This window comes from Gopherus evgoodei, chromosome 2 (genome assembly GCF_007399415.2).
Source record: "Gopherus evgoodei ecotype Sinaloan lineage chromosome 2, rGopEvg1_v1.p, whole genome shotgun sequence".
Classification (NCBI taxonomy): domain Eukaryota; kingdom Metazoa; phylum Chordata; order Testudines; family Testudinidae; genus Gopherus; species Gopherus evgoodei.
This window is the reverse complement of record NC_044323.1, coordinates 64,564,343-64,578,329: the sequence shown is the minus strand read 5'-3', so window position 1 is coordinate 64,578,329 and position 13,987 is coordinate 64,564,343. Positions and strand designations below refer to the sequence as shown.

At 40.5% G+C, this 13,987-nt stretch overlaps 1 protein-coding gene across 3 annotated transcripts in view; it reads right to left on the bottom strand.

Annotated features, from left to right (window-relative positions):
* The window catches only part of CREB5 (cAMP responsive element binding protein 5), a 361,410-nt gene that overhangs the window by 232,559 nt on the left and 114,864 nt on the right, over positions 1-13,987 (bottom strand). For all 3 annotated transcript variants that reach the window (XM_030550853.1, XM_030550854.1, XM_030550855.1), the window contains one exon: positions 4,563-4,735. In XM_030550853.1, coding sequence (XP_030406713.1) covers positions 4,563-4,735 — 173 coding nt within the window. The remainder of the gene's footprint in view (positions 1-4,562; positions 4,736-13,987) is intronic.

The window sequence follows — 13,987 nt, the reverse complement described above, 5'->3', positions numbered from 1 at the left end:
CAACAAGGATGCTCAAGATTTTGGGAAATAGATGATATCCAAAATGCAGCATTTATCTCCTTGGACACACCAGGAAAAAACAAAACCACCTTCATGTGGGGAGAATGGAATATTTTGGAGGTTGTGTCACATAGAGAACAAAGATGCTGACAAATGTCTGTGTCACATAGAGAACAAAGATGCTGACAAATGTCTCTCAACACAGCATCTCTAGATACAGCCTTCAGCACTCTCATATTAATCAATCACATGACAGAATGGTGGTAACATGGTTGCCAGAGACCAATTACCTAGAGATTTCCTCTGGAACACCCCAGCGAGGGATGTTCTTTACCAACCCACATTGGTGTATACAGGAGTGAGGGTAGCTGATGACCTGGCCAAAATGGGACAATCAAAAACTCAGATTGTAATGACAACGGTTAAGGATACTGACCTCCTATCAGTATATATTAGCTGAAATACATGGTCAAAAGATGAAAGATCCTCTGATTGATATCAGAGCATCTTGTAAAATAACATCTGATATCTTGAGACTGCAAATGAGGCACAATACAGGAATGAAAATCAGTAGAGATGGGATCACAATATATCCATTCTGCAAGATGTGTTTGGAGCAGGCTTTAACATCTGCCCATGATTTTCAAAGTAGTATTGTAAAGAAAATGAAGTTTTTTGGATTGGACACCAAGTATCGAACTAGGACAGTCAAGTGATTAAAAAAATTAATCACGACTAATCACACGATTAATCACACTGTTAAACAATAACAGAATACAATTTATTTACATATTTTTGGATGTTTTCTATATTTTCAAATATATTGATTTCAATTACAACACAGTATACAGTGTACAGTGCTTACATTTATTTTTGATTACAAGTATTTACACTGTAAAAAAACAAAAAAGAAATAGTATTTTTCAGTTCAGCTAATAAAAGTACTGTAGTACAATCTCTTTATCATGAAAGTTCAACTTACAAATTTAGAATTATGTTAAAAAAACTGCATTCAAAATAAAACTATGTAAAATTTTAGAGACTGCAAGTCCACTCAGTCCTACTTCTTGTTCAGCCAATCACTCAGATAAACAAGCTTGTTTACATATGCAGGAGATAATGCTGCTCGCTTCTTGTTTACAATGTCACCTGAAAGTGAGAATAGGTGTTCTTGTGGAACTGTGGTAGCCAGCTTCGCAAGATATTTACATGCCAGATGCGCCATATGTCTCTTCATGCTTCAACCACCATTCCAGAGGACATGCGTCCATGCTGATGACAGGTTCTGCTCAATAACGATTCAAAGCAGTACATTCCAACGCATGCTCATTTTCATCATCTGAGTCAGTTGCCACCAGCAGAAGGTTGATTTTCTTTTTTGTAGTTCAGGTTCTGCAGTTTCTGCATTGGAGTGTTGCTCTTTTAAGATTTTGGAAAGCATGCTCCACACCTCGGCGCTCTCAGATTTTGGAAAGCACTTCAGATTCTTAAACCTTGGGTCAAGTGCTGTAGCTATCTTTAGAAATCTCACATTGGTACCTTCTTTGCATTTTGCGAAATCTGCAGTGAAAGTGTTTTTAAAATGAACATATGATGGGTCATCATCCAAGACTGTTAAAACTTGAAATATATGGCAGAATGAGGGTAAAGCAGAGCAGGGGACATAAAATTCTACCCCAAGGAGTTCAGTCACAAATTTAATTAACCCATTATTATTTTTTAAAGAACGTCATCAGCGGAAGCATGCCCTCTGGAATGATGGCCAAAGCATGAATGGGCATACGATGTTTAGCATATCTGGCACGTAAATACCTTGCAATGCCGGCTACAAAAGTGCCATGCAAATGCCTGTTCTCACTTTCTGGTGACATTGTAAATAAGAAGAGAGCAGCATTATTTCCTGTAAATGTAAACAAACTTGTTTGTCTTAGTGATTGGCTGAACTAGAAGTAGGACTGAGTGGACTTGTAGGTTCTAAAATTTTACATTGTTTTGTTTTTTAATTCAGTTATGTAACAAAAAAAGTCTACATTTGTAAGTTGCAATTTCACAACAAAGAGATGGCACTACAGTACTTACATGTGGTGAATTGAAAAATACTATTTCTTTTGTTTATCATTTTTACAGTGCAAATATTTGAAGTAAAAACGAATATACACTTTGCATTCTGTGTTGGAATTGAAATCTATATATATGGAAATGTAGAAAAACATCCAAAATATTTAATAAATTTCATTTCGTATTCTATTGTTTAACAGTGCGATTAATACTGCGATCAAGCACGATTCATTTTTTTATTCACGCTTAATTTTTTGAGTTAATCACGTGGGCTAACTGCAATTAATCGACAGCCCTATTCAAAACCTTACAAAGGACTCTGCATGGGTTGCAAAATTCATTCTCAAACTTCATGCCTGATATGATTATAGCAGGACAAAACATCAAAACAACAACAACAACAACTTGACAGAATTAAGATATTGGTCATCACATAAGGTCCCCCAATGCAGACACTAGCAATTGATCAGGAAACAGGTCCTTTTAACCTAAGTTTCGCAAGCTGATCAAATGGAACCTGAATCCCAACTGTTGCAAACTCAAAACCTGATCGACAGGATCTTGCAAAACCACATGTAGTTCTTGGTCATTGTACTTAAATAGTTGCTTGGAAGCCAAGTGCAGTCCAATATGAAACATAATCACTGAGCATTAAAGATTCTTTTTCAAACTGGAGTCATAATTACCCCGAGATACATTAAGTTAGAAACTGTATGGATGGCTTATTCATACTTAACACAAACAAAGTAACTTAACTGTTTTGTTTCTTGAAACAGGGAGGGTGGAGGGGGGGGAGAGTATACGATCTGCAAACCTTTCCCACTGAGAGGCTCATTCCCTGAAAATCTGCAGACTATTTAGAAAACGAGACACCAACAAAGAGGTGCTCTCAGCTAGGGAATTGCAGGTAGAAGGTATTTAAATCCTACAACTTCATTTATGACCCTGAGAGCTAACATTATTAATACTGTTAATGTACAATCTATCGAATGTATGTGGGCACATCTACATAGTATATTTGCCTAAAACACATACATTAACACATCGCTGCATTCATTGTAAACTCCAGAATAGTAGTAAAAGAGCTTTGTATGGAGGACCCACATTGGGGTTAGAATTGAAACTGTCTTCCCTGTGGTGTGGCTAGGGTGTGTGACTCCTCTGTAGCAGATTGCCTAAGATTTCCACCACCACAATCATGTTCGGGGCAAGTGGATCTATGTTGTTTGAAGACCCTATAGCCACATCCTGCCAGCCAACAAACTGCCCTCTCCAATCCCACAGGCAGAGTCACTCCAGAGCACTGCTTTGCAGTACAAAAGAGCATGCTAAGTCCCCTTGTAGGACTCCCCAAACCCGGCAGAGTGAAAACGTACATTATGACTGCATTTGGGGCCTTGTGTGCCAGGATTTCACCCTAAAATTTTACTTTTAAGAATCTGCAAGCAGATCAACAATGACTTGAACCACGATTTGAGGCAGTGACTGTCTTCATGGATGTGGACTGTGCCAAGCATATAATAGGCACTATTAAACTACAAAAGATAAACAACAATAATATCTCTCTAATGCTGTTTCATTCTCTGCCACTTCTAGTGGTTTAAATTTTTATAGCTGTTTATCCCTGTTTTTATATGTTGCACAGGTACAAAGGCCCAAGTTTTCAGACCTGTATGTGAAAAACTGTGCACACAATTGGCATCTACAATGTTTATATGTTTACAAATGGCTAGTCTTTTTATCTTAAGTTATAGTGACTCCATGTGCAATTAAAGTAAATTTTGTGGATGTATTGCATATATTTTTATGAATGCAAGTTCTGAAAATTTAGGCACAGACAACACAAAGTTTATGTAAACACAATAACTGTTCATGGTAAGAATATAGTCAGCAAAAGACCTTACAAATCACATTTACATGGGAACAAATATTGGTCTATCATTTAAATTAGGCACCATTTCAAAAAGGTCTTCAGTGCCAAAACTCCATTTACTTTAATATTTCCTAGATTGTCTTTGTACTTTGTCTCTTGGCAGTTCTCAAATAAATACAGCGCTCAAAACAGAGAGAACCTGATCCTGCATGGTATTGAGTGCTCCTGCCACGTGCAGAGCACCATCTTCTCCCAACTGAGTAAATGGAAAGTAAGGGCACTCAGCAGTTGGAAGGATGGTCCAGAAATATCATCTGTCTTCTTTCTTCCCAATAGAGTTTTAAGAACAGTTTTGGCCTTGGAATTTAAAAACAGAAACAAAAAGAAGCAGGAAGTCCATCCAAATACAACAATCTAGTATTACAGAACCAGAGACATTGGCTTTAGAAAAGTGACATGAACTGTGGTTGTTTTTCCACATGCTGTGCATCACATATTATAGAGGTCTCCCCTGCGCGGTGGATGGGGACAACATATGTTTATGTATACCCCTTAAGTATCCAGAGCACAACATATGGGCCAATGCCACAACCACCAGGGAGAAAAAATAAAACAAAAGGAACGGACATACCCGATCTGTCGGTTTGTGGAAGGTGCTTGTGTTATGACCGAGCTGGACTGTGGAGATGGCATGGCTTGTTGAATCACAACGCTGGTGTCATGGTTTGGCATCCTAGTATTTGTGAGCTGGTGGGTTCCGGGTCCTGCCATTGCTCCTCCGACTGTGTTATGCATTGAGATATTCTGAGAAATGAGGGAGAGAAAATGAACATTTTATTTTGTTTCTATGCTCCGTATGCCTAAAATTAGGAATCTGGAAGTGTCAACAAAAAATGAAAAGTTGCTGGCTCCTGGCATACCTCCAGTCAATATATCTTACTCTAACAACTACAAAGAAATGAAAAATATCTATTTACTTTTAAAGGACAATACAAATGGAAAATACCTGGAAGTTGACTAATCACTCTTCTGTGGTTCTGACTCGTGATTTATAATGGGGATGTGTAGCATATATTCTTTTGACGGAATAAGATATATATTTTCCTTTGAAAATTATTTTTGCGGTGAGTGCATGGCACTTTGATTTACTATGCTGCCTGTTCACCGAGAACTAGACCTGCTTAGAAGGACAAGTGAATCAAGTTTTATGGTCTTAGAGTAACAAACCGTATGTGATATTTCATGAGAAAGCCATTTCTTCTAGATGCAGTAGGTGTCTTAGAGCAATAATGTCCTAGAGCCCAGTGAGGCTGGTGAATAAAAATAACTTTATGAGGGCACTTTCTACCACCAGTCTATAGATTGTGTTGCAAGAGAACGAGCAGTAGCCTACCGATAACAAGGACTCACCACACTATGGAGCTTATGTAGGTTGAGTTCATTGCACACCTCAGGGGCTCCTTGTATCCCGCTATTCCACTCCCCACAATTTCTCTGTGAGACATCCTCCCACCCTCCCATTTTTTCAAGGAATCCATGCAATCCCTCCAATATCTCCTTTGCCAGGGGTTGTATGTGCCCCCACTGCCACCTTCTCCCCACCCCCATGCCAGGGGCTCTGTATAGCTCCTTTTCCCCCATTTCAAGGCCCCCCCCAATAGCAGAGGGTTTGTGTACACCCCTACTCTCCTCCCCTTCCCTTCTTTCACCTATATCAGAGTTCCCCAATCTTTCCCTATCAGGGGGTCTGCGGGCCCCTATTCCTTCCTCCTCCAATAGAAGGGTTTCCCATTCTCCCCCCATGGCAGGGGATCTGAGTGAACTCTTATTATTCTCTTCCCTCCATTTCACCCTTCTCCCCCATTCTCCCTCCCACATAATAGGGACTCCCATTATTGCCCACAGGTCAGGGACTGTGTGCACCCCATATCCCTCCATTTCCCCCCTGCCCCATCAACAATTCTTCTTCTTGCTGTCTGGGAGATAAGTTAATCAGGGTGTCACAGTGTTAAACTGCAGAGGTGCTTGAAGCTGTGGCCGTCCTAATCAAATAGCAGGGACTTCATAAGTACATCTACACTAAATTAGCAAACAAAATGAGGAGTCCTTGTGGCACCATAGAGACTAACAAATTTATTTGGGCATAAGCTTTTGAGGGTGGGTTCTAGTCCATGAAAGCTTATGCCCAAATAAATTTGGTAGACTCTGAGATGCCTCAAGGACTCCTCGTTTTTTTTTTTGCTGATACAGACTAACACAGCTACCACTGAAATCTGTCACCACTACACAGAATTAGATACTCGTAGCTGGCCCATGCTAGCTGACTTCAGCTTGCTAGGCTAGGGCGAAGGGGCTGTTTAACTGCGGTGTAGACTTTTGGGCTCAGGCTGGAGCCCAGGCTCTTGGACCCTGCAAGAGCTCATGCTGCAACCTGAGCCCGAATGTCTATGCTGCAATTAAACTGCTCCTTAGCCTGAGCCCTGCGATCCCTAGTCAGCTAGCACAGACCAGCTGTGGGTATCTAGTTGCAGTATAGACATACCCCATGTGTCCAATATTTCCCCCTTTCAGTTTTCCAATTTGCCCTAAAATGCCCATTGATACCTAGAACATACCCTAAAAATTTTGGAATTGATTGGATGTGGCATTCAAAAGTTATCACATAAGAGACAGACCAATGCTGTTGAGCCAACTAATGTGTGTGTGTGTGTGTGTGTGTGTGTGTGTGTGTGTGTGTGTGTGTGTGTGTGTGTGTGTGTGTGTGTGTGTGCATCATTCGATAAGAGGCACAAAAATAAATCCCCTTATTACCCTTCTCTCCCACCTAGAATCAAATAGTACCATATATCTTCTATGATGACTACAATACTCAGAATTCAAAAGTAAAGCTAGGTTTCTAGCACAATTCTCGCTTTGAGCCAGTGTTGGTAGTGGAACTACATTAAATTAAAATACTAAATAATAATAATAATATGCTACTATCCAGCTTGTTGTGAGATCATGTCAAGCCATACTGAGCAAGTAGCAGTATTGGAAGGGAAAGAGGACTGGAATGTTGGAAAGCAGGGACAGTGAGATAAGCAAAGTAAAACACAAAAACACCTGGTAACACCAGACATAGCTAGTGAGGAGCAAGAAAACAGCTTTACTGGGATCTCTGGAGGAAGGTTTTTGGAAGCTGCTTTGACAGGAAAGGCAACAAAGAGTTTATGATGGTCAGAGGTGATGGCAATGTCACTGATAATTTGCTAGTTACAAAAAAAACCTAGCCAGGAGAAAGTAAATCCCGGTTCTTATGCTGTGCTTCAAAGTCCTTTTGCAGACAGAGGGGTTTCCTGCATGGCCCATGAAGTGAATAAGGTAACACGTGGTATTTTTGGTGTTGTATCTATCACCCTCCACCCTGCTCAGATTTCCAAACCCTGACTGCACAATTTGACAAGAATCCAGAGAGACACCAGGCCACCTGGCCTGAATTCTAAAATGTGTTCATTTCAGGCCTGATCCCAAACCCACTGAAGTAAATGGAAAGACACACATTCACTTATTAGGCTTCTGATCAAGACCACAGCCCAAATGGATTTCTTGTGTCTGTGCAGTGAAACTCTTAACTATCAGCAATGAATAACTGTAAATGTCAATAATAAAATAAAATAATAATAATACGAGCAAAATATTATATTAATATCAATGACCAGACAAGTTAGAGATATAAGATGCACATCTGTAACTTGTTTAATCTTTCCTCCTAAACCCCAACCATCCAGCCCTCTTTATTTGTTGCTCTTCACTGAAATATCTCCAGTTTGCCAATAATATTCTGGTAATAGTTCACCATGTTCAATATAGCACTAAGCACTGCTGAGGAACCAACCAACACTGGGGCTCCATTGTGCTAGGTTCTGTACAAACACATAGTACCTCAGACCCAGTGTGCAGAGAGCTGAAATATATTCCAGGAGTGGCAGCACAGGACTGTTCCTTTCCCGCCAAAGGCATCATGTCTCTCTACACATAGTCCAAAACATTGCCCTTTTTTGTTGCCACATCATACTGCAAAATCACATCAAATGTTCTGTCTGCCATCATGACTAAGTCTCTTTCAGCATTACCAGCTCCCAGGATTTCTCCATGGTTTCGGTTTTCACCAATAAATAGGATTTGCCTGAATTTTTTTGAGCTGAATTTCAATTAACTTTCTGCCAATGTTTCTAATTTATCCAGGTTCCTCTGCTTTATTTCAGTCCTCGTTAGTGCAACTCCATCCAATTTAGTATCATTTGCAAGTTTTACTAACATGCCATTTATTTGCTGCTCTAGATCATTAGGATGTTACATAAGACCAGACCTAACACAGATCCCTCTTCTCTTTGTGGAATTTGACAAATATTTTGCTCAGTGTAGAGCGGTCTAGTGCTTTACAGAGCAGGAAGAAGGTGTAGCATTCCTACCCTGTGGATCTAAGTAGGAGCCACAGAGAAAATAAACATAATCCACACAGTATGAGGCCCCTCTGCCATGTCACACAGCCTCTTCTTGTCACTGGCAGAATGACTCCTCTCCTTGAACATACTTCTTGTCCAGAAGGGGCTACTTGCATGAAGCAGCGGCATACATTCCCACACAGATCTCTTTGGTTCAGACAACCTCTGCTCACTAGACTGCTGCCACTGACCTGTGAGGGGGTCTGCTCCCCACAGGTGCTGCTAGTGGTCTGGTGAGGTTGTCACAGGCGACCTTCTGTTTTGGCACCCCCAGTTGACAGCCACTCTGGCCCTGCAGTTATCTGTCCCCTTCTGTGACTTGGACTTCCGGTTGGCCACAAGTTGTGTCCAACCCTTCTGGAGTATGTAGAGCCCAACAAATGCTAGTTCCATTGCCCAGTAGGGGGTTCAGGCTTCACCTGGGCGAAGTCCCAAAGTCAGGACTCTCTGGGATACGGGGTCTCTGTAGTCCTGAGTCTCTAGTATCAGGGATAGCCTTTTCACCTCCAGCCAAATCACAGAGTGGTCAGGGGAACTCAGGCCCATCCTCTCCTCTGGTTTCCAATCCAGGGCCCAATGATAGGCGGCTGAGTCCTGCCCCATGGGGTGATATGCAGCCGCCTCCCAGGATCACTTCCTACCAGCCTCCCCCCACAAGAGGGAAAAGCAAACACGTGTAAACAAAATAAATCAAAGAGGAAGTCTCCATCCTTGCAAATGCCCAAGATCTTTTTCCCTCAACAGGTCGAGTAAACCCTCAAGAGGCCAGGGCCCTGGCAGCTGGGCCATCCACAGTGCTCCTTTTACAGAGCTTATTACCTCCAACAGCTGCCCACAAGTGAACTCCATTTAAACTCCTCCTCCAGCCTGGATATGCACTGCAGGTGTGGCAGGGCAGAGTTGCTTGGACTCAGAGCAGGGGGAAGAGCAGTGGAGATGCTTTCTATTCCATGCTTCTACCATACTTTTGCCAATTCCACCCATGTAGGGCATTGGGATGTATATTTTGGGAACTCATAATATGCAAAGGAAGACAGGCCAACAAGCCAAAGAGTACTTTATCACACACGGGAAAAAGATACGTCCTGTAATGAACTCCTCACATGCAGACTCTTGTGCCCATGCAGATCCCTGTTGACTTCACTTCTGTTCTGCGTAGGCAGAGCTCACTGTATGACTGGGGTCAGAGTTTCCGTTCCTTTGTTCAATGTTTTCATTTTCTTCTACTTGTCTCACACTCTCCCTGAGATACTGATGGTTTGAGTTACAATGTGTATGACAAGCCTTGATTGCACACTAGATATTATAACTATAATTGTTAGCCTACATGCAAAAACTAGCAATGCAGTCTGAAAATTATAATTATTTAAAATAAATAACTCATATTGTCAATGGGGTGTCAAAGATAGGCAAAAAGCATGAGGGATGAAAAACTAAAATACTTCATCCAATGAATTAATCCCTGCAAGTAATGCAAGTGTTGTTGTCAGGTGTGATCTGTACCTAGGTACCAATCCACAAAAAAGAAAGCCTGAGATTTCCCAATGAAATGTTAAACTTGGCATGACTTACATTTACAAGTAGAGAGTTTTGCAACCTAAGAATTATTTGCATCTGTATGACGTTTATGAATTTACAGAGCAGTTAAAATGTGTTTGGATCAATGCTGATCCCTGAACCGGATCTAAAATAGATCTGAACTCCCCCCCAAAAATTGTAATAGGCTTCATTTAAATGCAGACACTATTTCAAGGGATTGCAGGCCCTTACAGCAAGGGAAAAAATTCTAACAGCAGAAGCAAGTAAAGCAGAGAAACCCCAAACTAATGATTACATCCTTATTTGGTTGTGTGGGTCTCCAGTTATATTTTCTTTTAAGAAATTCTGCATGCTTTTCAAGCAGGATGGCCACAGGATCATGCCAGTATGACTGCCACCACATCTCTGAGAGAAGATAGCTGAGTGGATGAGACTCCCTTCAGAAGCCATTGGCCCTAGAGCTGGATGGAAAAGTGAATTCCTGTAATGTGAAAACTTGCAAGATTTCAAAAATCTTCCCATTTCACATTGGGATGAAATTGAGAACTTTGACAAAAAAATTTTTGACAAAAAACAGAGAGACCACCCAGCACAGCCAATAGCCTGGTGGCTAAGGCACTCACCTGAGTGTGGGAGACCTAACAAATGGAGGATTGGCTGGTCTGACCCTTCTCTCACACCAGTAATTCCATCCTTGTCCTGAGAAACCTTTCCCAATGAAAAACTGTTTTGTCAAAAATTTCCCGACCAGCTCTAATTGGCACTATTCCAGACCATACAGCAGAGGACATTTTTGAGCTATGTTATTATTAATCATTTTATTATACATGTGCACTCCTAACAGGAATGGGACCTGTTGACCTGGGCACTGGAGAGACACAGAAAAAGGCAGTCTCTGTCCTGAAGAGCTACATGAGGATTTACTTTCTCCAGGGGTTAAATACAGTGCCTCAGCCAAAGTTCCCAGTACGTCTCAACAAAGAGAAGAGAGACTAGGACTGGCACAGAAAAAACTAGGTCTCTCTTCTTCCCTGGGTAAGTGCAAAGCCTCTACAGTAGGCCCCTGGGCCAGGTGTGCTCCATTAAATATTTAACATTATTTAGCCTTTAAGTACATTGCCTGATCTATAGATTATATATAAACTTGACGCACAAAGAGACGTATAAACATAACTTCCTTGAAAGCTAATAGGAATTCCCTGTCCCCTACAAGACGATGATAGACCACTGAGTCTCACTGATTTGGGGTTAAATACAGTGTTCTCCCTTTCTTATGTTCCCAAGAGACATTTCCCAAGTCCTCAGGAAACATTTTTCTCCCATGTTCAATGGCTTGTCTGATAACTCTTTTCTTCTAGAGGCAGAAGTCTCTAGGTGTCTCTCTTCCATGGTCTACTGGACAGGTGCACATATCACATCCCAAACACCACTACTGGACATCCTAGTGGTAGTTAAAGCGGAGAAACGAGCAATTCAACAGTCACAGGAGATAAACTACCCTTTCCATTCTTAACAGTAACTCCTCTGGTGAGACTGCCAATAGGCAGCCAACTGATATCATTTGCAGTAAGGATACCCATCCATTAGCACGCAGAACACAGAATATGGATTCATTCTTTATTGGCTACTAAGCGCCCATTAAATGACATTGATTTTCACTCATTGCTCACTACCTCTTGACTTGGAGTTTGGACCACAGCCTTACTCTGTGTCCACTTACTATTCCCTTGAGCTATCAAGTCTTCAAGACATGTTTTAGTAAGTATAGTAAGTATACCAGCTTACACAAATGGGCAACAAATCATGTAGGAGTTTCCTGTTTAAAATGAGCTTTTCTGCAGTGGTTCAAGAGTCATTCTTTGGTAAAGAGGACTCCCATCCATAACCTAGACCAACTGCATACAACATATGGATATTTTGCAAAATATTTTATAACCATTAAAGTCAAGAGGTCTTTTGCCATTAACACTAATGGAAGCAGAATCTGGCTCATTGCAACTTTGTATGTTTCTGCAATAAATGTATCATGTACATATATATATTTTCAAAACAGAAAATGTCATTAAGGTATTAAGGTTGCTATGTGTAACTCAAGTGAAAATGTATCACTGAGCATATCCATTAATACAATAAATTAAAAAACCATTAAGAATTACGGAAATCACAAGCTAAAATAAGGTTACATAGACAATTCTGATATCAACCTTAATGCCCACACATACCATTAAGGAGAAATATTCTAAGTCGTCACCCTCCCACAAACACTCTTAACTCTCTAAAAATATTCTTCTAGCCTACTTTACACACAGAAATTTTCAATTTCATTAACCTATTGAGATTAAATGAGAGCATTATGTGTGCTTTCCTCAAAATAAGCCTTACAATGGAATTCTCAACACAACCTTAACTGCGCGCGCGCGCGCGCGCACACACACACACACACACAGAGAGATACTTTGCATGAAGAAATGGATTAGAACTCAGGAACCACTACCGTTGAATTAGACCTGCTTAGAATACAACTAAGGATCTCTCTCTCAGAAACTTGGAGGCCACTGACAAATAAAATTATAGAGCAAGTATGGTAATTTAATAGCAACATATTTCACCAGAGTGATTATAGCCATATGTAACCAGAGATCAAAATCACTAACTCTATGTTAATTCTCTCTCTCTCTCTCTCTCTCTCTCTCTGGACTGGGAAGGAAAGTCTTTTAAAATCCAGATACCAAATCTCCTCACTACAATTGCCTGGTGATAAAATTTGTATTTTAATTTCTCATTGTTTAAATCAATTCTGATAAAGACAAAGAATACAGCTGCATTGTCTGCTCCCAAAACCCATCCACTGAACTACCATAAACAATGGGGCCAAATTTTGTACCACTGTGTATGAGCTCGTACACGCTACACAACCCCAACAGAGGAACTGGCACAAAAAAACTGACTGCAATAAAGCAAGAATTCTTCTGCTAATGCTATGGAAAGAAGACAGGGAAAAAGTCAATTTAAAGTTTATAGGAAATAAGAAAAGAATGGGCATGCAGGAAACAGGGTAGAGGTTAGTACATGAAGAGTGTAATAAAATACATTTTCAAACTATAACATCTGTACAGCTTGTATGGAAAAGGCACTAAAAAGGTGAAAAGGACATTAAGCACATAGCAAAGAACTTGTCAAAAATGCTGTGTAGTAACATTAAGCATAGGAAGAGAGCACTAGGAATATCCTATTGCAGACTGTTCAAGTCCATTTAATTCCCTTCCTTCGTGCAAGGTATGAAGTCATTAAAAAGGTCGACACATAAAAGTACCAAAGTGATGCTAAAGGATCTATTTCTCACACATTTCAAAGAGAATGAAATACTTACTAAAACAGAATATAAAAGTGACACTCTTTTAAAGCTGCTAGTGACACATCACAGAACTGAGGAGAAATGTTGTGGAGGGCACTGGTATTTTCTCCCCAAATACACATCACAGCTAGCTGCACAACTGCTTGAAGATTCAATGACCAGGAGCATTAAGTGTATTCCTGCATTCTTGAACTTCCAGCAAGACTGTTTAGTGACATGTTACAAATGTGATTTTATGAAGAGGGGGAAATGTTACAAAATACCCTGTATTCTCAAGAACCACAAGTAATAAATAGCGGCGGAGGGGAACCAATCCTACTCTCACTGAAGTCATCAGGCCTTGAAGCTATGCTTATCTATCTTTGTAGGCATTCATAGTACACCCATGATCAAAGTATCTGGACACTATGTTACTAGGGGTAACATTTTCAAAAGCACCTAAGTTACATAGTAGGCTAAGAAACCTAAATCTAACTGAAAGTCAAAGGCCTCAGGAGCCTAAGTGACTAAATTATTTTGAAAAATAGGAGGTTAAGTCACTCAAGCAATTTCGAAATTCAGAGGCTGTCACTCAAGCAACTTTGAAAATTGTACCCTAGGTATCCATCACAGAACCTGGGGGAAACTCCCTTTTCATTTAAAGGAGTGGAGGGAAAGTTAAGTTCAACAATTTTAGAA